This window comes from Motacilla alba, chromosome 3 (assembly GCF_015832195.1).
Source record: "Motacilla alba alba isolate MOTALB_02 chromosome 3, Motacilla_alba_V1.0_pri, whole genome shotgun sequence".
Taxonomy (NCBI): domain Eukaryota; kingdom Metazoa; phylum Chordata; class Aves; order Passeriformes; family Motacillidae; genus Motacilla; species Motacilla alba.
Genome location: NC_052018.1, coordinates 61,731,954 through 61,759,835, shown reverse-complemented (window position 1 = coordinate 61,759,835; position 27,882 = coordinate 61,731,954). Strand labels below are relative to the sequence as shown.

The window sequence follows — 27,882 nt, the reverse complement described above, 5'->3', positions numbered from 1 at the left end:
ACTTACCATCAGTCTGTAACAAATTATTTAGAGATTGTCTATGGGCTGTTGGTATCTTTCCCATTTTTTAAAATTAATTTAAAAGGATCAAAGAGGAAAACACAATTTAGCATGGAATTGATTTTTGCATCAGCTGGTTTTACATTAAATAATAATACAGTATTAAAAAATTGCATTGTCATCTCCGCCTGTGAAGTTGCATTATGTTCTGTAGCCTTGGCTCACTTATTAATCCTTCAGTAGCACGCACTTAATTGTTCAGCAAATGACACAACATGTGAAGAAATAATACCAACACCGTGATTTATATCTCTCCAGGCAAAACCACTGAGGACTGGATCATCTGCCTTCGCTTATTATACTGCAACACAGGAACAGCCTGATCTGAAAACTGTGGCCAGGTAGGACACACTGAAAATATGTACCCTGGAAACAAAAGGTATGTCTGTTAGATGAGTCAAGCACAAGTCTGAATTGCCCTTAAAACTAAACACATGCATGCTGGCCAGAACCTTTGAGGCTCTGGGCTGGTCTGTGCAGAGCAAAACAAGCACAGTGGGACCATCAAAGCCCAGCCTGGCTGCTGGACACTCCCTGGAGGGAGCTGGGGATGGAACCGAAGAAATATGTCTGACTCCAGTGGGATATAGATACATTGAGCCTGCAGGACTTCTAGGGGGAGATAGAAGGGAAGGGTGGGGAGAGAAAAGGGATTTTTATAGCTGGTGGGGCTTCCCACTATGAATCCACTTGGAGTAGTGAAGCCACTTTGCCAACACAGGCACCAGCTCACCAGCTTCTAGACAGGGGCTATGAGTGGTGGAGAGCAGAGCCTGCTGGACGTAGTTTTCAACAGCTAGCTCTGCCACAGCAGAAAGATTGCCTCCAGTCCAACCCCAAGCTTTGGCATGCCAGGTTTCAAGTCTTCCAAATGCAGCATGTTTTAAAGATGAAGTAAAAAACCTGGCGTGTGTAGATTGTGTGGCTCATTATGTTTACATCTCCTTGTGTCTTGCTCTGTACTTTGGAGGATAAAGGGTGCAGATCTTCTGGTGCAACCAGCTATGAAGGGAAGAACCAGTTCAGCCCATTTGTTCTCCTTCAGCCTACAGAAATATCTGGAGAGCAGAAACCTGGTGTCCACCGTGTTCTGTAGGTGCGCAGTTCATTTTTTCCAATTGGAATTTATTTTTCCTCCAAATCCCCTGCTCCCATTTCTCTTGCCTTTTCCCAATGTAATTAATTTAAAAACAAATACATTTTAGCAAGAGGAAGTTAGAAAATGAATGTATTGAAAACAAGACTGTTTTATTTCCTTGTGAGTAAAGCAGGCTCCCATGGGTATCCTACACATTCCACAGGATCAAGGCTTCAGGGATATTGCATATTAGCATTTTGCATTGTGACACTCTGACTTGCCCTATCTTTTGCATTTATTTGAATTTTTCTATTGTGTCATTTTTCCTATTCACTTCTATTTCTGATCTTTTTGTTTTGTCAGACAGAAGACAAACACACTCTACAGGCCAAAAAGAAACATCACAGATATTTCGTGGGTTGCATGAAATGCTATCCCTGGAGAGCAGGAACTGAAAAGAGTTAAGGCAATGGTAGCCCAGTTCAGCCACATTGCTAAGAGGCAGAGGTGTCTGTAAGGGGGGGTCTCAAGCTGATTCCTGTTCAAACTCCATGCGCCACCTGCACAGCTCAGGGCACCTGCGCTGCACAGCCGCAGGCTGCGCCCTGGGGATCTCTGAAGGGAGAAGCCCAGGCACACTTGCCAGCTCAGTGTGTGTCCCAGATTGTCTGGATCAGCCAGGCATGACCAGGACAAAGCCCACTAGGAGGGGCAGCAAGGCCTGCTCTTCATCTGTAGAGTGTGGATGGCCCAAAGCACCCAGAAGTTGCACAGTGGAGTTGGAAGATGGTGGTATAGAAGGAAGGTTGGAGGGGTGCGTCACAGGACTTGCTGTGCTTTTCACCTCATGGTGCTTTTGGACTTCATAACACTTAAAAACCTTTCCGGCTTCTTGCTTCCAATTGGGAGACCCTCTGAACCCAACTGAGAATCCCTTATACTGCCAGTTTTGCTGTTCAATCTGCTCAGGTCCTAAATGTTTCTGTTCTGATTTTTCAAACTGTGTGGTTATGCAGAAGCAATAGAGGGAGGGTCTCTTGCTTATTGGGGCTCAAATCATAATTCCAATTCTATAGGAATTAAAAGTGGAGAATTCTTTGCTTAGAAAATAATGGAAAAACAGAAAATAAGAGCCATGAGGAAAGGTCTGTGAACTGATGGCCATACAGTTCAGGAAGGCAAGCAAACACAGGGTGTTATGTGATTTCTGTGATGCTCATCTGTTGTACAAGCTACAAACACTGTGGACCTTAAAGATATCTTTCTTGAATTCTAAAATCCTCTGACTAGTCTGAGTCATTTGTACAGCTGTACAGACTCAAGGTCTCTGAAGTAAATTAGAAATACCTGTAATTCTGCAGAAAATTAGGGAAGAGTTATGTGGTCCCAAAGCAGAGGAAGAAATAAAAAGGAGTCATAAAACCTCTGGTCTCTGGGAAAGCTCTGGGTGAAGATGACTTTCTAATAGAATTTTCTAAACTCTCTCAGTCCCACTTGGCTTCTGACATATGGAAAAATTTTTGAAAGGCCAAAGCATAAAGGGTTCCATTTCAGCATTAATTGCAGTGTTGGGTTTTCTTAACTCTCTCTCCTAGGAAATAATTCACCAATGCACCATTCTCAATAATTAAATTACAGGCCTATTCTTCTGACTAATGTGACTCAGAAGACGCAGGTTAAAACAGCATCTAGAAAATGTCTGAGCAGAGTACCTTATGGACAAGAACTCAGCATATAGCTTGAGGTTGACATTAATCAGAAAGCTGCTAGAGAGGCTTATAGGCCTGTTATTATAATTTGCTATTTTTAAAATTCTCTGAAGTAATCAGAAAATCAACCAGCTCAACATCCCTAAAGAGAGCTGCTTCCCACCCACCAGCAGTGGCTGACTTCACTGTTGACACAAAAACCATGAAGATCTCAGTCTAGTATTCTGCCATGTAATTGTATCCTTAATTTTGGCCTTGTTGAAAGTCTGCTGGAAAACTGATCTTGTGTGTCCTCATTAGAAGCAATTCATATGTAAATCATTTAAGATTTTTTTTAACTAAAAGAAAGAAAACATTCCTGTGACTCAAACATTCTGCAGGCTCTTGCTCCTCTTGTGGCTCCTGTGTGGCTGTGACTCCTAGGAAATCTGTGCCTCCTGGCAAATCAGAGTGAGAAGGTTGCTGGCTAGGCTCTCACCTTCTCTTGCCTTAGCTGCTGGAGAAAGCACCTGTCAAGGGACTTTATCTTTTCCCAGCCTTGCCTCAGTCATTGAAGGGATGTGAGGTGAAGATTTGCTCTCTTCTACACTCTTCTGCCTGGCATACACCCATGGAAGGTGTTTCACTCCCTTCAGCCAATACTAGCCATGTAATTACCAGCTTTTCTGCATATTGGAAGGCTTATTTTTTGCTCTTTTATGTGCAAAAATAAGTTGAAGTGGTATTAGTGGAATGACATGCTAGTGTTAAAATGGAATGACATTGAAAAGACATTAAATAAACATGCCGGATGAATTCTCTGGGCCTTTATCAATAAAACTGATGAAGCAGCATATGAGGTAACAGCCAAGTTCTTGTCTAAAAGTACAACTTTGATAAAGTTTGGGCACCTATTTCTTCCGAGTATTTCTGGAGCTGGAAATGGAAGTCATCATGAAAGTGTTGACAGCAATTTGAAGGTGTAAAGGAATACTGCATCTTTACCATGATTTCTATGTTTTCGAATTGGATGAGCTGAGCCCTTCACACTCTTAACTGTTCCTAAAATACAATGTCTGAGGTATTTGTCTCTAAGAAAGCTGAGTTTTTGTTGCTTAAGAATAAATGGTAAGAATAAGTGTTTGGAATTTCTCTTTGGCACCTTGTTATTATAGGCACATAAAAATGTAGACGAGTGGGACTAGGTAGCAGATGATGAAATTGAAGTTGATTAAAATCTGTTTGTCAAAACCCTGTTTTTCCCTTGTAGAAGGAATTCTACATTAAAAGGTAGGAAGGGAAAAATAAAGGTAGAGCTTGAGGTAATTTGGGGGTATCTTGTTCATGATTTGTCCAGTTCAATACAAAAGAAATCTTACAGCTGCTAGGAATCTGACCTGGTGCCCAGAAATGTGTAAAAGCACAGCTGGCCCTGTCTGGGCTGCAAATCAGCTTTAACACTAATGGCAACGACTTTATTTCAAGAGAGTATTTAGCTTCAAAAAATGAATAGGGGCTGCATGTTCCAAATGTCATCTGTCAATTTAACAAATGGCAACTATATACACATCTTAATGCCAGATTGCTGTTTCATTAGGCTCCTTGTGAGTTATTCCTTCTTGGTAGCTGGCATTATTCTAGCTGGAGCAGCAGAAAGGCAGGAGGAAAGAAGCTCCTCGCCACTGCGATGCAGAGCAGCTCCTGGCTGCTTTTCAGAGGGGTGCAGGAGAGAGATGAGGGCACAAAATGGAAATATGCCAGGGGAGAACAACAGGGGGGCGTGTTCCGCGGTGCAGCCGAGTAAAGCTCATCACAGGAGCAGACACAGAGGTATCTTGGAGTTCAATCTGTGACTGCAGCCTCGGCACACTGGCAAGTGCTGGTGGCTGTGAGCAGCACTGCCCGAGGGTGGTCTGAAAGCAGAAGGGAGCAGGCAGGTGGTTCCAAACGGGAGCACTCTGTAGCTCTGTCCAGAGTATAAAGGCAGATCAAAGGCTTGCTTGAAGGAGCAGATAAACTCCTGGGACAATATTCTGAAGGGAATGAGTGCTGAGGGAACAGCCGTGGCACAGGGTGAAGGTAAAGACGGGCAGGAGTCTGAGCTGTCCCACTTTGCCCAGCTCCAACGCACTGCAGTGCCATTTCTGAACTGTCCTCTGTGGCACAGCAGCACTGCAAGGACTCTGCATCTACAGGTCAATCCATAGGTTGACTCTCCCTGAGCTGCAGTTGCCCACACCAAAGTTGTCAGATTTCCCGTACAGTGGAAATGCTTCTAAAGTGTCCTACCTTGTAAGTAATCAAAGTTTTGTGGCTACCATGGCTGAGAGCCTTCAGCTCTGCCCCTTATTACTGGTAGCTCAAGCATCCTTATGGAGCACCCTAACAGGATAAACCCATTGAAATATTTAAAAATGCACTAAACTTGTATAGTTTTGAATGACTCATTCAAGCTGCTGCCAGTGCGAGTGCTGCACAGCATGACTGGAAAGAGGTTGCAGAGGGCAAGAAAGGACTTATTTTCTGTCTTCAGGGCCAGGTAATAACAGGCTGGTCAATACAGGAACAGCAGGCTCCCTTGCCAAGCAGCTCTGAATGCACAGGTGAGGCAGAGCACAGAAGGGCAGCTAGGTAACTTTATTCACAGGATAAACTGACTTTGTTTGCTCATACCTCAGCATTCAGGGCACTTCATGCTGAGATTCATAAACCATGGGTAATGTGAACCACTCTCCCCCTGTCCCACAACATTCCCACTAGGAACCTGCTTCTCCTCAGAAGAGCCTCACTTGCTCAAGGGTGAGTGGCTCAGCAAATGAGCTGTTGCATTCAGCATCTTGCTGGGAAGCTTTTGAGAAGGGAAAATTGTGTTGGATCCTCACAAAGCGCTGGCACAAGTGCTGACACATCTGTGCATAGGCAGTGGAGGGTTCTGCCGGAGAGTTAGGAAGTTTATCAGGAGTCCAGCCTCTAACCAAACCTCTGCTGCTGGAACTCGCTAATAATCAAATTGTCCCTTTTTTTTTTTCCCTTTCAAGAAAAGCAGGTTTTGCAGGGAGCTGGAACACAGTTACTTGTCTTCATTTCACTTTATATGTGTGGAAAAAGTTGGCAAGCTTTTGAACTCGGTGTCCCTATGGCTGGATGTTGAAAATCTTGCCTGTTTTTTCCGACTGTCATTTGGCTTAATAGAAGATGTTGCCCCTCCCTACAAACCTTGTTTCTCTTTTGCAATGTGACTGCACAGATAATGGCTGTTGTTTATATCCTCCCAAACTAATGTGGCTGTGATGGCTACCTCTAAGCTTGAAAGGAGAGAGCAGGAATCGAGTAATGGGAAGTGTTAATTTTTACTGCACTGCCTCCTTGCGAGCAGAGAAAGCTCTCAGGGTTAAAGTGCCATGGCAAACCTTGCCCCACAGGTAAATGTGAAATGCTGACACCAGAAAAATCAGTGCCCCTCCAGGAACGCTACAATCTCAGTCATAATTTCAGAAGCTGCTCCTGCTTTATCCAGCAAGACAGCACACACAGGCTCCACAGCAACTGAGGACAGTGCATCACTGCTCAGGCAGAAATCAGAGATGAGCCCAAGTTTCTGCCCCTGGCAGAGCCCTTCATTTTATTTTACCCTCCACCCCTCCCCTACCCCCACGTCCCCTGTTTCTTTTTTTAAATCACTTAGATTTTTAAAAGACAAAAGGAAGGCACCATGTGAAAAACATCACTATGGAAACATCACAGGCTCGCTTGCACTTGCCTGCCAAGCAACTACCTAACTGAAGTTTTACATCCTATTGGATCACTGTTGGCCATCTGCTCTCCTTCAAACTTCTCTGAATTCCATATTTTCCTGAAAAGTTCATTTTTAGAAAGGAGGAAGGAGGAGGCAAAGGGAGAATCCAGTATTCTTGGCTAGTGCAGAGCTATTGTGAAAAAGGAAGATAAACTCCCTTTGGAGCAGCCCCTTAAAAAGACAAAAATCCATGTTTTGTGAAGTAATTTCATAGAAAATACCTTGTTTCTAGATGCACTTTAATGATAAGAGTATCTATTGGCACCCACAAGGCAAAACACACCAACAGCTGCTTCTAGTACTCTTGCACTAATCATTGTCCTCTCCCTTTCTCTCATTTAGCCTCAAATGTATTTTCTTCTAAAATGTAACAGTTACTGCCTACACTGGAGTTGTTGGCTGCAGGCTCCACAGCCTTGCTCCAAATAAAACACAGAAACAGATTTCCTGCCAAGCACTGAGGAAGTTTGAAGACTTTAGTTTTTAAAAATATAATCTTTTTATCGGTGCCCTAAGCCTGCCAAAGGTAATTATGGGCCATGGCGCATTTACATTAATGCATAGGACCTACAGACATTTCAAAAGCCTAATGGAGAAACTCCATAAATGTACGTATCGAAAAACAAATTAATTAAATTAAACTGTCATGTAAAGATATCACTTAATTTTGCAGAGCGGAAGGCACTCTTAATGGGAATGGAATGGATCAGTGAGCATTTCAAAACCCAAAGCTATAATTTAAATTCAGGCTCTCCTCTAGTGTGCAAGTCACAAGACATATTTATTATAGCCTTGGATTGTCAATTGTAATCGGTTTAGCAGAGACAAAGCTGTATTGTTTTGCTTCCTGCCCTCCTAGCTGGTTCAATATATTTTGATGTCAGACTATCGACAAGCAAACCAAAGGCTGAAATAAAATCATGTTTACCTGTAATGAACTGGCAAAAATGCAGTCCAAGGTAAATGTAACCCTGAAGCACAAACGCTTATTTATCAAGCAGCAAGGGGAAAATGGTGAAACATTTAAACTTCTTTAAATAAACCAGCTGAATATATTTGCTGCTGCTCTTGAGTCCTGCTATGTGGCAACCTAGAAACAAATAGATAAAAATAAATAAAAGAACTGTGAAAATGAATAGCGCCATTTATATGCTGCTGTTCTTGAGTTTTCCAGGTGTCAGTAACAATTAAAGTTGTTGCTCTTGACACTGCTCTAAAGCTAGAGCCAAAGCCTGACACCAGGTTCCCAGCAAACAGACAGCAATACTTCTTCCAGGATGTGCAACCCAGTTTGCTGCAGGATTTCACCTGGTAGCAGCAGTTCCAAACCTGGCCTATGCTTCTGTAGCCATGAGCAAGCATCTTCTCATTGAATAAGCCTCCAAGAATGGTTTGATTGTTTTCCTAACATTCTTTCTGTATTCTCTAATTCTCTTGTTCACTTTCTGATGTAGAGCACTGAAACCAGCCAGCTTATCAGATTATAATTGTCATGGCTTCCTCTTGCCTTTTTTCCAGCCCCTGTGTTGAGCTTAGTCATGGAGAGGTTTCTTGAGCCTGAACTTCGAACCTTCTACCCAGGATCTCTGTAATTTTTTGTGGCTCTCTCAGGTTTGCCATTCTGACTCTAAAACACGCTGACAAGCTCAGAAGTCGTGGTTAGGAAGAGCTGTGGCACAGCAGGCTGGGACACCTGCTTGAGGCGCACCTCTGAGGGCAGTGGCACAGGACCAGGACCAGCCTTCTGGGCTCCTGCTGCGTGGTGGCACGGCCATTCACAGGGAGGGAGGAGAGCACTGCCTGGGGGAGCAGGGAGGAGCCAGCTGCATGGCTCTGAGGAGCAGCTTGCGTTCACACAGGAGCTGATTTGTTTATTTTATAAAAATATCTACGTATCTGCATTTGTTCTTACTTGACTAAGTAGTAGGATTTTCAGGTGAATGGGTTCCATTTTTGCTTCCAGTGTAATCTTTCAGCAGTTTGTTCCCCAAGCTAATTATTATGCTAAAATAACTCAAACCCAACCAACCAACAAAAAAAAAAGAGCCAAAACAAACCCCTCCTTGTCACTGTCCTATTTTATGAAAATCCCTTTGCCAGGATTTTTCTCCTGAGAAGCTGAGAAGCCTCAGAAAAGAAATGTAAACAATCACCTTTGGATGGCTTTGGAATGTGGTCTGGAGATGTTTACCAACAGGTGCATCTTTGACTGGTCTCATATGAATTGTTTTCACTTAATGACCAGTCACAGCCAGCTGTGTCAGACTCTCTGGTCTGTCATGAGTTTTTATTATTCATTTCCTTTCTAGCTTTCTGATGTATCCTTTCTCTATTTCTTTTAGCATCGTTTTAGTATAGATTTTTTAATATAATATAATATAATAAAATAATAAATCAGCCTTCTGAAACATGGGAGTCAAGTTCCTCAATCTCTTTCCTCGTCCTGGGACCCGCAAACACTGCCACACCTCCCCCCATCCAAATTCACCTCAATACTAGACCATTTTTCTTTTGAGTACACATTACATTAAACAGACGTATCTTTAATAACTTTTCTGAAAAATGACAGTTTTTATCATGCTACACTATTTTTCTTCCATGCCTGTGTTCCAAGATGCACATTGCATGCGTTGCTCACTCTCAAAAGAAATTCTTATTTTTCTTATCCTCTTCAGCCTCTTTTGGCTTTGCACAAGACTTGAACTGTTTACTAAGTGACAGGTTACCACTGACAAAAAAATTATGTTCTAACTTAAGGGTTGAAAAATTGGACAAAGCTTTTAAAATGTGTTTTGTCCTACTACCAGTAATCGTTCTGCTTATTTACATGGCTCCTACTGTCACACATGTTCCAACAACAACATCCTTCTTTGAAAAAAGGCATTGGGAAAGAAAAATGTTCATAGCCCCTCTGAAAAAGAAATGATATTGAGAGATTTAGGTTCTGGTTCAAAACAGTATGAAGGCTCCAATTCCCACTGTCACTGATAAGCCAGATGTCCAACGTCTTTAATTTGGACTTCAGTGATTTCTTCAAGGTGTAGGAAAATTATGGTCCAGCTGAGATGTGAATATATCTATAGTGATAAATTGCCATCTTCTATCACCAGCCAAATACCATAAACACAGGCATGCCTGTTTCTTTCCAATAAAGCCATCCCAGTCATTAAAAATGGTCTTTTCCTGAATAGCTTTTCCAGCTTAGCTGTCTGGTTCACAAGCCCTTCAAGCTCTGAGGCAGATTAAATCTACAAACACAGTCATAACTTTTGTTTATGGAATGGGAAAGACTCAAAGATAGCTCTAAGTAATGGTCAGGAGAATAGGATAGGCAACTGACATCATTTAAAAGCCTTAAGGCAAAGAAATATTATTTCTAAATTCTGAAAATAGCTATTGTGGTAAAAAGGCTTCTTTCCCATGTCATTGTGTAAACATTAAGTAAAAACATAAAATACAAATTCTAAGTTATTAAGAACAATAGTGACAAAGTAATGCTTTTAATATTCTTCTTGAAAACACTTTTGAAAGTATTTATTTGAAATATATAAAAAATTATACTGTATTCAGTTTTTATAGTTATAAAAATTTGAACACTCTTCTGCATAAAATAAAAAGACCTACAGCATTTCTCAAATTTCTGAGTAACAGCCAAATAAACTACCAACAATTTCATCCTTAATGTAAGTATCCACTAAGTGGTATACAATCAAAATTGAACCATACTCGTATTCTTAATTCATTAGTGGAACTTGAAGGCCCTCTTCTGGATTATAAATTACTGCATGGCCAAGCAAAGTACATGGAAATGACAAAGCCAACCAACACTATGAAAGGTAAGTATCTTAAATATATTCTATTCATGTTATTATCAACTTCATTTTTGGGTTTTGACTTGTATCTGCCCATTTTGGTTACTATAATTTAGTATATAATTATATTTATATATACTAATATACATATACATATATATATACATATACATATATATATATATATATATATATATATATAGTATATAATTTTTAATTAGGAGCTCAGAACAACCTCTTAGTGGATTCTTAATAATAAAGTATTTCTTATACTGATATTCACAAGAAGACTGAATTCACAGTCTAAAGAGAGTTGTGGAGAGTTTCTCCACAACTTTGTATGAAGGTGCTGTGCAGCCAAGTGATATTTGCTTATCCTTATTAAGCAACTGCACACACAAATGGACATGTGACTGTGTGTATATCCCTATCTACACAGGTATGTGACTTTCAGAAATTACCTCTGAAAATCTGGCTTGTGCTAAGATAGAACAAAATGAGGAAACATTTGGAATGGTCCTAAGTCTTCAAGGACTGTACAATTCCTTTATATGCCTTTTGAATAAATATACACACACATGACTTAGAAATATAACCTTCCAAGAGAACTACTTGCTTGCCTAAGCAAACATTTGCTATTGAAAAGTGAGATGCTTCTCCACACACAGAAGGAAAAAAATATTCTAGAATGTGCTGTACAAAAGCACCATTTTAATGGATCTGTCTGTAAACAAGTGGACTTGAACCACCAACTTTCCTCTTTCTAAAAACAGCCATTTACTCTTTTGTTTTGTCAGGATAACAAGAAATCATAAATATAGAAATGCAGGAACAGGTACTAAGTATCCCATTAGTAAAACCTCTGTAGAGAAAAGAAAACATAGTTTGATGGAACTGCACATTTTAAAAAAACAGCATGCTGAAGAAACCTTCACACATCATTTTTTGGTAAGTTTCTATGTACCACCAGTGTAGGGCTACTGACGACGATCCTTTTTCCGTACTTTGGATTTTGGTGCTGCCAAGAAACAGGAAAGGAGAAGAATCATCAGAAGTGAATTACAGTAATTCCAGTGCCAACATTCTTTTAAATTAGGTTGAGATCAAAATGGATGCATTAATGTAAAACCTACCATTGGGATTTTCTTGTCTGTAAAAAGCTTTTAACAATTCCACTGCTTCTTCAGCACGATAGCCAGAAGAGCACTGTTCAAATTAGAATGATGTTAGTGAGCACATGTGAGAATAAAGTATTCCATGTTCACAATAATGCCTTGAGTAAAGAATAATTTTAAACTACTGTACTGTCAACTTAGGGGTCAAAAAAATCTCCTTTTCAGGTATAATACCTAATACATTTTAAAAGCACTGTGTCGAGGCTTAATAGAATAAGTAATTTCTCTAATAATATTAGGTAAAACAAACTTTCTTAGTAAATTATGTAAAATTTTTATGCAATCTACATTCTTATTAATGTGTTTCTAACCTCCCATACTCCTCAAGCACATGGAAACATAAAAGACATACACCTAGGTATTTGCAGATAAGATTCCTGACAGAAAACACTCATCCACATATCTATTCTTTATTCCTAACAGTGACCTTTCAGATCTTTTTGGTCCTTCTAAAATACTCTTCTATGCCATGAACACTAATGACAAAGCATTTAAATGTCACTCACACTAAATAAATCTCCACCCATGCTGGAAAATAAGTTTTTACTCCTATACATTTCCACAGAAACAAAGGATTCATAGTATCAAGAACCTTCTCCTTTCTGTCTTCTGAATGCACAAAAAAATGAAATACCACATGCCAATGTTAGCAAATGAACACTCTTCAGTCCCAACTACACCAATTAATTTAGAGGTTAGTCTCACTGACACACTGACAGAAAGATGCCTAATATGTTTACACTCGAGTGCCAAACAGTATTGTTTTCCTGACTGAAATTCTTTGAGCCTTGAGCCTTTAGTGCTTATTTACAATGCTGAAATACATGACTTGTTTTCTACATTCATTAAATCATTAATGTGAAACGTGGAAAAGAACTCCAGGAGTCAGTATCACTGTATAAGACAAGATCATGTACAACTGTGAACAATGTAATAAATAAAATGCTATAAATACTCTCTACAGAATGTATGTTTGGGTACACAGGTAGTATCATGCTATAAAGCACCTAGATTTATTTATACTCTACCTCTCTTGAATGTTTATCCAGCCTTTCTCACATGACAAAGATGCCTAAATCACCCCAGACACTGTTCAGTTCTTCAGTATCCATACTATTCAGGAAGTTTCTTGATACCTAAGCTGAACTTCCTCTGCTACTGTTGCAGGTCAGATTTATTTTGGGATTTGAACTACAAAAAGTCTAAGCCAATACATTTTACCTCATAAACACAGAGACTGAAAACAAAAATACAATCATTTCCAGTGGCTAAGCTAAAACCCAATAATTTTGTAAGTTGCTGTTACTTGATATTTATTGATTATGTGTTTGTACATTCTGCAGGCTTAAAATAATTTTCCCTCATCTCTTCCTGCAGCATACACTTACTGTTCTAGGTATTACACATATTTTAGATATATTTAATTCTTACCTTGTTTCCCTTACCGTTTGATACATCCTTTTAAATAATTTAAGACTGCCATCAGGGTTTTCCTCAGTTTTCTTTTAGGACCTATTTTTTTTACATTATTTTCTGATTAGGCCAAATTTACTTGACTTAGATCATTTTCCATTTGTGTCCTCTTAAAGTGATGCATAAGATTCTAAAAGCCTGGTAGCAAAGCCAGGCACAGTACCCTAGCTGGAAAACAAAGGAAAACATTTTACAGCCTACTTCAAATGGGTCTCCTGAGTCCACCATATCCTCAGATGAGATGCTTAAAACGGAGCCACAGCCTCCAAATCGCTCATTTCGACAGCCGTACACGACCCGTGGAATTTATGGGAGTGAGTCAAGGTATTAGGTGAAAAACAAGCAGGAAGCACAGAGGCCTGACCTAGGCAGTCATCAAATTTCCTAAGATGTGCTAGTACTCTTCAAACTAAATTAGCTTGAGCTACAATTCCTCCCTCATAAAATCAGAACTTATTTTTGAATGATGGAAAATGTATTGCTGAAAAGGGGAAGCACGAGTCCCCAGAGCAGGGGCATACAGAGTCATGGTTTACTGATTGATACAACATTCAAAACTGAACACTGAACTGCACTTAGCTCATTTTACATCCTAACAAACACCTCTACAATGTATTTTTAATCTCTAACAGTTGTTTGTCATAACTGCACCATCTCTCTTTCACTCTTGAGCCCCTCGCTATCCATCATGGAGGTAGGTGCAGACCCTCAAACCACTCCTCACGGCTTTCCCTGACACTGTCCAGCCTTTCTTTGTGGGCTCACTGTGGAAGGAGTACTGGTTTGCCACAGAGTTTCCCAGTGTGAGTCAGCATGGAAGGATACTCATCAAGCGCAGAGCAGCTGCACACATGATACAGGGCTCTACGGTTACGTACAGCACCAGCTGCGGAAACACTTCCCTATAATCCCTCTTGTGTTGCTTGCACCACTCAAGGACCTGGTCGATTGCCACCATTTCTGCATGTCGAGTAGCCTAGAAGATAAAAATAAGTATTTTCTTTAAAGTTTGCATTTATTCACTTTTGTTATAGAAGCAATATAATGCTCTTTGCTGGTTCAAGTTGCAAAAGACATTTTATAGCACCCAGACTGCAGAAAAAATACTCAATCCAAGAAAGAAAATATTCAGCCCTAACCTCTTGTGCGTAGCACACAAGATCTACAAGTGATAGTTTTTTCTTCTACTTTTTCCAAGGCAGAGGAGCATGCTCAGAAGTTCTCCTCTCTCAGTCATGCCAGCACAGTGATGCAAGACATGAAAGCTCTGCTTGAGGCTTAAGGGACACACAAAACTCACTGGCACAACGGATGTAGCCCATAGCCCACTCTACTTCCAAAAGCAAGAAGAGAGGCTGGATTACTTTCTCTGGAAATATTAACAAAGTGCTCCTCGCTGGTACCTTTTCCTCCCTCTGACAATATTCCTGTGCTCACAAGGAATGAATACACTATGAACATGCAACAATTTCAACATGCTTCTACAACTGTCTGGTGTGCTCTATACACACAACATTTCCAGTTTGCCTCAGGTTTAATGCTGCCTGGAAATACATGTACAGTAAGTCCCTCAAGTAATAGGCAGGGATTTCAGAATATGACTGATTACAAAAAGGCAAAGGAGTATTAATTTCTCTTTTTTCATCCAAGATAACTGAATGATTAGTATTTCAGTATCTGTGGCACAAAAACCTGAACAGAAGTGTTGACTTTAATAGCAGAGGGATCAAAATGATCAGTAATGTCCCAGTAGCATTCTGAAACGTCTGCAGCACTGTGTTACGCCAATGAAATGTCACAGCAAAAATTTCAGGAAGTACTAGTTTTGAAAGGACTCTTCAGTTAGAGCCTGATGCTTATTTGAATTAAGACTATTAGTATTTTCCTTCCTTTTCTATCTATTCTGAAAAAAAGGATGCTTTTGACAGAAGCATTAGAGTAAGACTTAATCAATCCATATTATACTTGTACATCTGCTTCGTATGTCCTTATATGACCCCTGAGAGCTTCCTCTCAAAACATGAACTTGGGTTAATGTTTTAGCACTGTGAAGATCTGTGGTGACAACACTGAGATGCTCTGCAATACATGGCAAAGGACTCATAACTTACTGCTATGTTTAATACTGTTCAAAAACATTTAAAAACTCCTAGAAAGGCCATGCAGCTGCTGCAGGAACTACCAGCTTCTGCAGTAATAGAAGACAGCTACACAAAGGAGATTACACTAATATGGAACATTACTACACACCAGTGTACCCATATCTTAAGTAAAACACGCTGTTTTGGTCACGTCATGTCTTGAAGACACAAGAACATCAGGAAAAATTCACCTCAGGGTGAGAAAGGATTATCCAAGTTACAGAACAGTCTCCATTTAGAGACTAATTAGACTGTGGCTCTTAACAGATATAGTCAATAGTTCTCCAAGTTAAGAGGACTACAGTAGAGGTTTCTAAAATAATCAAGAAAAATGTAGAAAAATCACAGTTATAACTGTGATTTATTATTTCTCATAACAAGTGAGCACCCAATGAAATTATCAGGCAGCAGATATAAAACAAAAAAAAGGAAGTACTCTTTCACAAATGACATAATTATATTGTGAAACTCATTGCCACAGGATGCTATAGAAGCCAAAAACATAAATGAGTTCAAAAAAGGTTTAGACAAATTCGTGGAGGATATGTGCACAGATAGCTATCAGAAACAATGATCCAGACATAGTCTTGGACTCTGGCAGTCCCTAAGCTATTCACTTTCAGAAGTGGAAAGGCTGCGCAAGGAGAAGGCTTACACTTGTTTCTTGAGCTCTCTCCTTACACAACCTATTAAAGGTCCATCCTAAAGACAAGATATAAGGGAAAAACTTACATTCTAGGTCTGTCTTAAGATTTTATTTTGTATTAAGCTATGACTAGATAGCCTTTTTTTGACTTGCTGTGTATAAAGTAACATACAAGAGGGATTATTTAAATTTTGGATCACCAACTCAATTTGTAAGCTTAACTTGCCAAATACTACACACTATTTTAAAGCCAAGAAAGCAAAAGCAGGTTAAGAGTAGCAAGGGAAAATGAGAATTGTTACAGAGTGGCAAATGGTGTACCAAGGGAAAAAAGCTGACTCAGTGGGGTAAAAGCCTTGACAGTGCCCCAAACTGTGGCAAATGTTTCACAGACAATAAAGGTATCACCACTTCCCTAAAACGCTTACTTTCTAAATTTTAGACCATAATTAACAAGCAAGAGTAAACAGCTCCAAAGCTCAAATTTCTTGTTTTATTTTGTGGCATCACTACACAATACTTCATTTTCAATTATCCCCTACTGCGCCTGCAACACACTTGCTACAATGACCCAAGAGGACAGAGCAAAGAGGAAATGTCTGGGTGTATCAACAATGCACCTAAGACAGAGAGCATTTTACTGGGAAGTGAATAATTTGATCACATGTTGGAATAAAGATGCCAAAAAAACATTTCTAGATGGGAAGGGTCACATATGCTGTAAGGGAGAAAATTTTCAGGTTGGTCGGAGGCAAGACTGTGAACAAGCAAGTGTGGGAGCTGCAAGAGGGAACATGGCACTGGCACACGCTTGTGAATGAATCACCAGGCTGTCTAAACCCCATATCTTACACAGACATTTGCTGCACTGTTGCCCAAGGAAGACAAGTAGTGTCATGTCTATTTTGAAATGCTGATGCCACAGCCATGCTCCTAAAAAATGAAATAAACCAAACACAGATACACAAACTCCCTTCTCCCAAAAGCAACTTCTCCCAGAAAAATGCAATGATCAGAAATTTTGCAAATAACTTCCACAGAGTAAGCAGCAGTATTTCTGACATTAATGTGTTCTGCTGTGGATATAGCAGGCAAAAAAAAAAAAAAAGCAGAGTGACCAGAGACTGCCTGAAAACACTGGAGTTTTTGGCAACTTATTTTTTTTTTTGCCAAAATGAGCAGATTAGGAACATAATGAAAGAGGGCATAAAGAAGACACTACCTGCTCCCAACTCTGGCCATTACATCAGAGGCTGCAGGGACCTGCTTAAGGAAAAGACAGAATTTATTTGACAAAAGGCTCAGAGGCAAGCTGATTCCTGACCAAAGGCAGAATTGCAGGGAAGGACCGAAGATCCAATTGGATAAATGATCACTTCTTCAAAGTAGGAACAAAGTTTTCACGAAGCTAAAATAGTCAGTATGTTAAAAAGATGCATTTTTGAGGCCAGAAAGCTGCCAGTCTCATAACAATGCTTTAATCCATCAAGGCAGAGTGTTACATGAGTGAAACCTTCAGAGCAAACAGAGTCACTGTAATAAAAACCAGGAAGGATAGGTGTCATACAATCCTGACACCTGTATATCCAGGAGGGTCTCAATAGTAAAGCAGGCAAGATAACAAACCTTTAAAAGTAGTGTTATAAGGGTCCTTATAAAAGGTAAATTAAACAAAAAGCCATTAAGATAGCTGAGACTAAATTAACCTAGTAATTTTCTTTGACAAATGTTTTTTCTAGGCAAGAGAAACATCAGTCTCTCTGGACATATCCAGTGCATCTGGCACAGCACAACCTGTGAAATTACTGTGAGTGGGGAAAACAGCCTAATGCAAGCAATTTAAGGTGAGCAAGAAAAGAAGAGACATTGCATTGACAGGGGAAATATTTGTCCAGAGGGAACTCATTACCACAGACACTCAAAGATCATTTGGCTTAAATGTTTTCAGTTGTATCACTGGCATTAACTGGAAAAACCCCTACAGCTGATGATGCGATATCTTTTGTATGATGAAAGACATCATGAGAAGTGACAGGGTCAGAGTCTCATTCAGGAGGTGGATGGCCTTCAAGATGGGAGTAAAAAAAATTTCAAAATAACAAATTAAGAATAACAAAACAGCATAAAAGACCAAGGAAGCTCTAGAAAACATGGGTGGACTTTCTTACAGGGAGAATGCGAAGTACTATTGTTATCAAACAAAGCACAAGTCCATCTGGAATAAAATTCCAGTTAAGCGTTCTTAAGAGTTCTGGTTAAGTGAGTACAAGAAAAAATGAATCAAAGCTGGAATGGCTATGTAAAAGAATTATTCTAATGAACACAGAAAGTCAGCCTGTCTTCTGAGAGGAAATTAAACAGCTGGCTTGAGAAAAACAAAAGCTGAAGAGGAATAAGACTTTAAATACATTCAAGCTGTGTAAAATAATGGATGGTGCTGGCACAAGAATGGGGAGATATAAACAGAACATAAAAAGTTTGAAACTGGAAATCAGACATTTTTTAGCCATCTGAGGAATGATGTTCTGGAGAAGTCCTTCAGTATAAGGTGGGAAAATAAATTAGTTTTAAAACAGACCTTGACATTTATGACGTCTGCTGGAACTGCCTCAATGGTTCAAGAGGATTGTTTTTTTTCTCCAGGATGGTCCCTAAATAATGCCAGAAATTGTTAGGAGAAAACTGAAAACAATTTCCTACGATCACATTTCATAACAAGTACTGCTTTCAAGATTAGATTTTTTTAGACTACATGGAGCAATTACATTTCTGATAAAAAATTTAGAAGCACTAAGTACCCAGCATTTCCAATCACTGTAATATAAACATGAAAACTGAGCCACAAAAGAACTGAAACTTGAGCTGAGCAGCAATTCAAAAAAACTTGGCTTTCAGAGATATTAACAGATTACTGTTTCCCAAATGCAGCTGATTTTTTTTTTTAAATCAGGCTACTTGCATTTTAGTATGTACCTTCAGACAGCCCTGACACCAAAAATGCCTAAAAACTTCCTTGACATTTTAAAGTTGATTTTGATTTTGTTATCCGTCTTGTTAGTTATGTTCCGTCTATTAACATGTGATTTCTACACAATATTACTATCTCTGGCATGATTTTCTCAAGAAGTGTCTGCTTCCCCACAGTGCTTACAATGGTGTAACATGGGACATCTAACTGCTCTGTCACCTGGCTTTCTTAAAGCTGTATTAGAATCCCCTTAATACATTACAGATTGTCCTGCAGAACAATTTACTATTATGATTCATCTTTACTGTTACATTTTTCAGCTAAGAAGACTAATTTTAACTTTTTATTATGTTTTCAGATTTGACTCATCTGATATAAATTACAGCCAGATTCCGCAGTCAGATTAATTTATACACAACTTCCAGCTGTACAAAATCCCTGTTGGCACCAATGGGTCTCTCACCACCAGACCTTACAGCCATTTGATGGTTAAAGCTGCAACAGGTCTAAAATGTACAGGAAACAGCTCTTTGTTCTAGCCTGCGGACAGAACTTCATCAGGAGAGGCTGCACGGTCATTCCTCACTCCTAACCCCCGCGTGACTTGAGGAGAGCACGTTTGAGACCCAGCAAGGGGACAAGCGCGGCGCAGGGCAGGGGCGGCAAGGTCGCGGCGTCCCCGGGCCGTGCGACTCACGTTCTTCGTCTCGTTGACCTCGTTCCTGCCCCTGCCTATGACCTCGCCGTCGTAGACCAGCAGGCAGCCCACGGGAACCTCGCCTTTCTCCAGCGCCTCCTTAGCCTGCGGGACGGACAGACAGACAGACAGACAGACTCGCGAGAGGCACAGGACAGCGCTACAGCAGCGGGAGGAGCTTCCACCGGCTCCCATTCCCCCGCCCCGCTGCCGTGAGGGGCCCGGAGTTCCCCGAGGTTTCCCCCGCGGGACAGCGGGAGCCCCGGCCCGCACTGACCACGTCGAGCGCCTGGTCCATCCAGGCCAGCACGGCCGCCTCCCCCGCCTCCGCCATCCCGGGCCCGGGCGCTGTTTCCGGGGCACCGCGGGCGGTGCCGGCGCCGCCGCCGCCTCCGCCCCTTCCGCCGCCGCGGGGAGCCGAGGGGCGGCCGGGCCGGGGCGGGCTGGGCTCGCAGGATGCTCCGGTCGCTCTGGAGTTTCCTTAAGCGGCATAAGAAGAAATGCCTCGTCCTTGGCACCTTCCTTGGCGGTGAGTGCCCGGTCGAGGGGCGGGGGCGATGACACGGGGGAAACGCGGCGCTGGCCGCGGGGCCTCCCCGCGGAGCCTCCCCGCGGAGCTCCCGCCGGAGAGGCCCCTCGGAGCCGGCGCTGGGCCCCACGAGCCCCCGCGGCCAGGCGGGCCCACGCGGGCCGGAGAGGCTCTGTGCCCGCCTGCGGACACCGAAGTGCTCCCGCCGGGAGAGCCCGGGCGTGCGGACAGGACTTTCCCCCGAGGCAGAGAGGGAACCTACGCGCCGTCCCTTAAGCCCTGAAAGACAGGAACTCGGGTTGCCCAGGTGCTCTTACGGCGGGTGATGGCGTTACTTTGAAACAACATTGAAGCGCGCATAGCGTGGGTGACACTGTTGTTGTTTTTGGGATGGAGGCTGAAAACCTCCACTTTTCACGTGTGACTTGTGCGTTGAGGTGAATTGTCAAATATCACAGAATCAGTTAGGTTGGAAAAAAGATCAAGGAGTCCAACTTTTGACTGAGCACCACCTTGTCAGTTAGACCATGGCACTCAGTGCCACATCCAGTCTTTCCTTAAACACCTCCAGGGACGGCGACTCCACCACCTCCCTGGGCAGCCCATTCCAATGTCTAGTCCCTAATGACATACCTGAACCTCCCCTGGCACACGTTAAGACTATGTGCTCTTGTTCTGTCACTTGTTACCTGGCAGAAGAGACCGACCCCTCCTGGCTACAATTTCCTTTCAGGTATTTGTACAGAGTGATAAGGCTCCCCCTGAGCCTACTTTTCTCCAGGCTAAACACCCCCAACCAGACACTCTTTATAGGACATGAGCTCCAGACCCTTTTCCAGCTTTGTTGCCCTTCTCTGGACAAATATAGATCAGTTGCAGACACAAAACTTTCACAGAGAGGATTTGCATTAATTATTCAAGCAATTTCTCCCTTAAGGCTCTTGTTGAACCTGTAGGGTGGTTATGGTCTAGTAATCTCCACCTTCCCTTGAAGTTATTTTTCGTTTGTTTTTAGTTGGAAATGGATTTAAAAGAGCACGTTGGATCTGTCTCTCTGTTTAATGATGAAGTGCATAGCTGTGCAGCTGGAGATGAGATACTCCTCAAAAGGCACAGCCATGTCTTTGTGCACTCAGTCTTCAAATATTCTTATATCTGGTATAAATGAACAGAACTGGAACTTGCCCGAAGAGTTGAATGTTCTGAGGGCTACAGGGCTTTTGCAGTATATTTTGTCATATTTTCAGGTGAAGTCCCCAGTGAAGGTGAATTGTACTTACTTCTACCTTGCCGTGGTTCTTGTGTCATCTGCATTCTTTCGTCATTAATTCCTTCTGGGGTTTTTCAAAGAGTGCCAATTAATGCATGATAACAGGCTGGGTGATGGTTGCTGCCATACTGGTCAGACTGCTCCTCCAGTTCACCCTCTCACCTGCAGGTTTTGTGGCTCTGAGTGCAGAGCTGGCATGTTTACTACCACACTTGCAGCCCACCACGTTAAGCAAACAGATTTGCTTTCACACACCTGGAAGATGTTCTCCCTCCCCTTCAACTGTCTGTGTGAGTGGTGGAATAGTGAAAAATAACTTCATCCAGTTTCAACGAGTAAACACGGATCAATTCCCAAATGGGAAAGCAGGTATCTGGGAACTTGTGGCTCTCAAAGCCTGAAATCTTAAATTCCTCACGCATGAACAGCCTGCAAACCAACCTAGCATAACTGAGTTTAGAGTTTTTTCCTTATGATTGGTATTGTTTATATACAGCTCATTGTCCCTTTCACTAAAATGCTGCTGACTGGTGTGCTTAAACTAATAATTATAGACTAAAATAATGTCATTTAAGGAATTATGAAACAAACAAAAAAAACCAAACAAACCCAAAACCAACCAACGAAACAAACAAAACCCCCCCAAAAAACCAACCCAAGATGCTCTTCCTCTAATAAGCATGTCAACTTCTGACTGAAAATATTAAACTATGCTATCATTTTCTGCAGCATGGAGCAATTATGTATTTCTTCAGGCCATGTAGTATTTGAGGACTGTAGAGAATTGCTTTTTATGCATTTGAGACTGAAGTAAATCTGGGCTTCCACAAGCAGGTGAACATCATTAGCTGCCACCAGCAGCAACTTTGCACTGTGGTATTTTAAGGGAGGCAGGGAAATGGAATGAATTACTGCGGAGTGCTGCTTTATAGTTGTTCAGCAGCTGAATCTTGAGTGCTTTGGTCATCTACATAGGTATGGATCAGATCTTAAAAAACCCCATGAGCTACAGTAATGCCACCACCAGTGAATCAGAGCTCTGAGATCCGTGGTGGACTCTCCAAAAAATACTGCTGAATCTTGAAAGGTGGAATGCAACTTTACACACTGCTTTTAAATGAAGACAGAATATTTGGAAGTGGCTGAAGGATTTAAGGGAAGTATCCAAATCTGCTGACTTAGTAGCAGAACCTGGAATCTACATTTCTGTGGTGTTTTTTTAAGAGCTACAGGTGCATATTTCGGGAAGGAGGGTGTAACAAGGAAAATGGGATGTCACAAAATTTAGAGATTTTAAGTCCTTAATTGGCATGTGGTCAGAGATTAATGTGAATATTTAATGATTCATTAGACAGTACAGAGGAGTTTCTACATTATTACTGATGCAGTATTGTATCAGTGTTGTGTTACTGAATTACTGCACCAAAATCAGAGTTGGTTGGTAGCTTTTCCTTTCTTTACTGAAGTGGATTCCATGTGTATTATCAGTGACTGTCATTCTTCGTGCAATTTCTTTCAATTCCAACACTACAACAGATTTTACTGCCTATGAAGATACAAATCTCATTAAGTAAGAGCTCAAATTGAGGGAAAAAGCAACTGAAGAATATGTGTTACTCCTCCTTAACCACAGAGCGTGGTTGAGAAGGCCTTACCTTAGCAAAGACCCTGTACAAACCCTTTCTTAAGAAGTTCTTTCTTTAACAGTATAAAATACATTGCATACTGAAAAGACTTAAATCTCTTCTAGCAAACAAAATCTAGAGGTCTGGGATCAAACCCACTAGAAATATGAAAAGTAGAGAAAGAGAGAGCAGGATGGAGCTGCAGGGACACATGAGGTTCAGGTGCTTATTGGATAGTTTGATTAAAGTAGTTTTTATCTTGGTGCTCAGTATTCAAGGTAGATTTCAGTAGATATTACAAAATGATTCTCCATTGAAATTCTGTTGTTGCAGTGGAAGAACCAGCTCAGGGTGTGTCTGGAATGTATGGTTCTGATTTCAGTGGTGCATTAATTATTGCTGAATTTAGTCTGTTGTAACCTTTGGCCTGCAGAAAAAGCATTTCAGTTTAGAAATCTCTCTGCTTAGCGGAGAAAGTTGGCTTGGTTTGTGAGTAAGCACAGGGGCATTAAAAATGTTCTGGTGAGACTCAGTGTTGCCAAGAGAATAAGGCTTTAGTGCCTGCATGTTTTAAAGATGCTTTTCAACCATAACAGGACAATTGTATGTCCTTTGATGTATGGCTTGCTTGAACATAAGGACAAACCACAACTTATGGAGCTGTTGTGGTTTTGTGTCCAGGAAGGATGCAGGCTTCTGTGTGTCAGCACAATTTCTGCATAATAAAATTCTTAAAACTGAGCTTTTTTTTTTTCCCTGAGGTAAGTATGGCAGTGAGGGCAAAGGTTACTTAGGGTTGTAAAAGAGGTTTCCTGAAAACTTGATGCCTCCTAATTACCTCTCCCATTCTTCTGCTCAGCCCTCCATTCCACCTGTGAAGAAAGGAAAGGGCTGAGGGAGAGGGAAGCCATAACTTACGTGATGTGAGAAATACCCTACCTCTTGGAGGCCACTAGAGTGAACACGGAAGAGCCTGCAGACTTTGTAAACTTCTTGCATTACTTACATTTAGCTGGGAAGAGACTATACAGTGCTACAGATGCTATATATCTATAGCACTATACAGTGCTACAGCTAAAGAAGGATATGGAGACAAATCAGAGCATATTTATCTCAAATCAAAGTGTTGCTTCCACAGGATATGGGTGCTGTAGACCCCAGGGTGCTTCCCAGCTGGCAACTAGAACACCACAGAGCCACGCACACACACACACCCACCTGTTCTCCAGTGGGATGAGGGAGAGAATCAGGCCTGACCAATGCTCAGCTGTCCCTGAACATGCTCCCCTCTCCTCCTGTACTCCCCCCTAATTTTACTGCTCAGATGACATCCTGTGATGTGGCATGTCCCTTTGACCTTCTGGGATCAGCTGTCCTGGCTGTGTCTTCTCCCAACTCCTTCTGATCCCCATCCTCCTTGCTGGTGGGGTGGTGTGATAGGCAGCAAGGGCCTTGTGTTTGTGTAAGCCCTGTTCAGCAACTACAAAGAAATTTCTCTACTACCCACAGTGTTCCCAGCTATTGTGAAGAAAACTAACTGTATCCCAAATCCAAATCCAGCACAGACAGCCAGTGCATATGAAAATATGTTTCACTTTCTAGATCAGTTTTAAAGCAGTATCAATTGCAGTTTGAGATCCTTACTGAGGCTCCTGTTCTTGAAGGATCTGACATCAAGTGATGGGGGTTTTTTCATCACTCATCTGTTTCTGAACCTTCCAAACAGATGTGTTGGGACTATTTTCTATAGTTCATATTTTGATGAAGATAGAAAAAAGTTTCCATAGGAAGTATCTCCTGCACAGCCTCACTATTTCTGAATTTTCTTAATTCCTGTTTTTGTGTAAAACATATGGGAAGATTCAGCATGAAGTTCCATCTATACAACAGTTTAGCTCATTAGATATGAATAAGTCTTGCTGCTGCAACTATTTGCAGACCTCCTATCCTATACTGAGTAGTAAAACTAAGTTATATTAGTTATTATAAAAAGCTTACATTGGCTTTGCATGTTTATAACAAGAGACTTTCAAAATATCAGCTTAGTTTTTTACAGGTTTGTTAGCTGACTTGACATCATGGCAGTTTTTTGGATGTGGCTTTCTCTGGTCCTGCTTCCAACTCCACATGATGATTTTATGTGGTGTATTCATTCCGTACTTCTAAGTCCAGAATTAGTCTGGACTTAGATACTGTATTATTGTCAAGTTCTCTGAATTAATGCAACATATATAGATACACATGGTTGTCCTGAAGAAAAATGCAAACACCCCTGCAAGCCGATCCCCTGGCTGACAGCTCCTTGAAATGTCTCATAAGCCAGAGACTTGCAGAGGTTCCCCTGCTGTTCTCAGGAATGAGTGCAGTGGGCAGAAGTTCACTGTCACAGCTGAGACTTGAGTTTCACAAGTGACTGCCGTGTCCTCCAGGCGACTTAGAGGCACTTACAAGCTGTGTAGTTGGTAACAGAGAGTCTGCTGCTGGCAACCACACCTCCAGCTTACTGCTGTTTGCTGGGTTTGCTTAAGGTGGGCAGGTGGGTGGTGCCCAGCAGCTTTTCCTTTGGTTAACTTCTAATGCATCACATTCCAGAGAAGAGGATAATCCTGGATCAAGCAACATCTGTTAACAGTGGGTCAAAGTTAATACTTTAGTACAGGGAAGGGAGGGAGAAACGATGTTGTATTTTATTGTTGTGTTGTATTGTGTAAACGATGTGTTGCATTGTTTTGGACAAGTGTTTTTATCTGAAGACTTCTGGTTAAACCTGGGTGACAGCTGCTGCAACTTGGTACCCTCCCAGGCCACAGCAGCTCTTAGTACAGAATAGGCACGCAGCCCTAACAAGCAGGTGTTGAGCAATCAGCTGTCTCAGTCTCAAAGTGCTGCTCCTGTGCATCCCTCCAGGGCACACACATAATTCTTCTTGAACTGTTTGCATGTCTGCTATGACATTCATGTCTGTCTACATTCAGGAAGGGTCTTATTTATACTTATGATTTTTCTGCTACAAAACCTAGAGTTAAAAAGATTTGTTTTGGGCTGCAGGGAAAGTAAACAAAAATAGTAATTTGGACAAATGACTGTGTGTTAATGTAATGTGAAAAATGTAGTGGGGTAAAATGATTGGGAAAATCTTGTGTTGAAGAATTGATCAGTAATGCTAAAAAATTGTTTCTATTTCAGTATGTTAGCTGAAAAAAAATTAGTAACCTGACAGTTGTATTCTAAATAGATATCTTTGGCAGGAATCGGTAACATTTTAGATGAAAATAGTCTTGATTGTGAAGTCTCATTTTTGATTAACAATCAGTTGGTGGAATTGCATTTTTTGTATATGGACCCATAATATTAAAGTTTGCATCTAATGAAGTGAATATTTCATATGGCAGATGGGCAGTCTGCCCAAAGGTTGAATTGAGGGAGAGACTTACCCATTTCTATTTTATGAGGCTTTTGGGAAATGGAAGTGGCTGTGGTTGTTCCAGACTGGTCTGGCTTGTAGTTGCCTGTGAGCAAACATAATGCCAGTATAAATAGCTGGATTTTTTTACAGCTATGGACATTGGAGCACAAAGTTGACGAGGCTTTTCAAACACTGATTATAGTTTTGGGGAATATTTTGGAAGGTTTTAATAACCTAAAAAATGTAGCTGAATTCAAAATCTTGGGAAATTTGGGGTTTTTAATAGGGTTTGTGTGTTTGGTTTTGGTTGTTGGTTTTTGTTTTTTTTTTGGCAGGGGGAGGAGATTTTTTGGGGTTTTTTTCCTAGTTTTTTTAGATTTGGTTTATAAAATTAGTTTTGAAACTTTCAGCTTTCAGCAACGGTTAGATGCCTCATTTGTTCCAATATTAGCTTCTAAATTGCACTTTGAAGAAAACTTTGTGCTTACAACTGTAGAAAGTACTTTGAGGAAAAAAAATTTAAAATACTTGATTTGTTACTCACATTTCTTCTGTGTGCTGTTACTGACCTGGCAGATTTGGAGCTGGCTCTCTGTGGAGGAGCTTCAAGTAATCAAAGTATTAGTCCACACAGACAGCAGATGATTAACTTGTACTATAGCCTTTTTTTTGCATGGGTTTGTTCCTCCCTTATCTCTGTGCCCCCTCCAAATCTTTCATGAGAGAACATGGGAAGCACTGGTTACACACCTGAGTAGGAAACTGCTGCTGCCAGTGCATACAGGAGGCAGCAGATGAGCCTGACACGTGGTAGGTGCTGTAAGAAGCCCCGGTGGAGGGGGAGCAATTAATGGAAAGCAGCTTACAGTGGGCAAAGGTGCTGAGGATAAGCCTAGAAGGTGTAGTGGCATCTTGAGGAATGGCTTAGGAAAGGGGGCAGAGATGGGGAAAGATGGGAAGAGGGCTGTGGGCAGCCTGGATTAATATCTGAACCCCTGGTGTGTGGGACAAACAGTTGGGGAAAACTTCAGAGGGGTGGATATTGGAAGAGATGACAATGCAAAACAAAGATTTTTGATATGTCTTAATGGAAATGAAGATTCATAGTGAGAGTGATGAGGGATGGTCAGACCCTCGAGAGAAGAGTGTGGCTGGAAAGTAGGAGCCAGGTGTGGTAAAAATAGAACAGGCACAGTCAAGCCTCATTGAAACTAAGGTTCTTCCTACAGAAGTTTCAGGACCAAATGAAGGAAATGTTGATCTGTAACATTTTTCTTATAGGTGATCTTTAGTACTTGAATTTTATTTCTAACTTCTACTAATTTCAGAAATATATCTTTTTAAAAATTTAAATTTTCATCCGTCTCTAGACCTATGCATTTCTGTTTGTTTTCTCTCCTCTTTTTTTTTTTTTCTTACCCTACATTGCTTCTCTTTTTTGATTCAGTCTCTTCAGTACTAGTTGTTCACATTGCGGTTGTACCAAAAATGTCTTCTATGAATGGGAAGATACCTCTT

General features: G+C 41.1%; 2 protein-coding genes across 2 annotated transcripts in view; one reads left to right on the top strand and one right to left on the bottom strand.

The window, feature by feature from the left end:
• Positions 1–10,126: 10,126 nt before the first annotated feature.
• ADAT2 (adenosine deaminase tRNA specific 2) lies at positions 10,127–19,983 on the bottom strand. Its single transcript, XM_038131905.1, has 6 exons — positions 19,812–19,983; positions 19,535–19,639; positions 13,908–14,058; positions 13,284–13,390; positions 11,568–11,640; positions 10,127–11,452 (listed from the first exon to the last, which is right to left on the bottom strand). The coding sequence occupies exons 1-6, from the start codon at positions 19,866–19,868 to the stop codon at positions 11,412–11,414; spliced, it is 534 nt and encodes a 177-aa protein (XP_037987833.1). The 5' UTR covers positions 19,869–19,983; the 3' UTR covers positions 10,127–11,411.
• The window catches only part of PEX3 (peroxisomal biogenesis factor 3), a 20,325-nt gene continuing 12,349 nt past the window's right edge, over positions 19,907–27,882 (top strand). Inside the window, exon 1 of the mRNA XM_038131904.1 lies at positions 19,907–20,063. Within this exon, the coding sequence (XP_037987832.1) occupies positions 19,991–20,063 (73 nt within the window). The 5' untranslated portion in view covers positions 19,907–19,990. The remainder of the gene's footprint in view (positions 20,064–27,882) is intronic.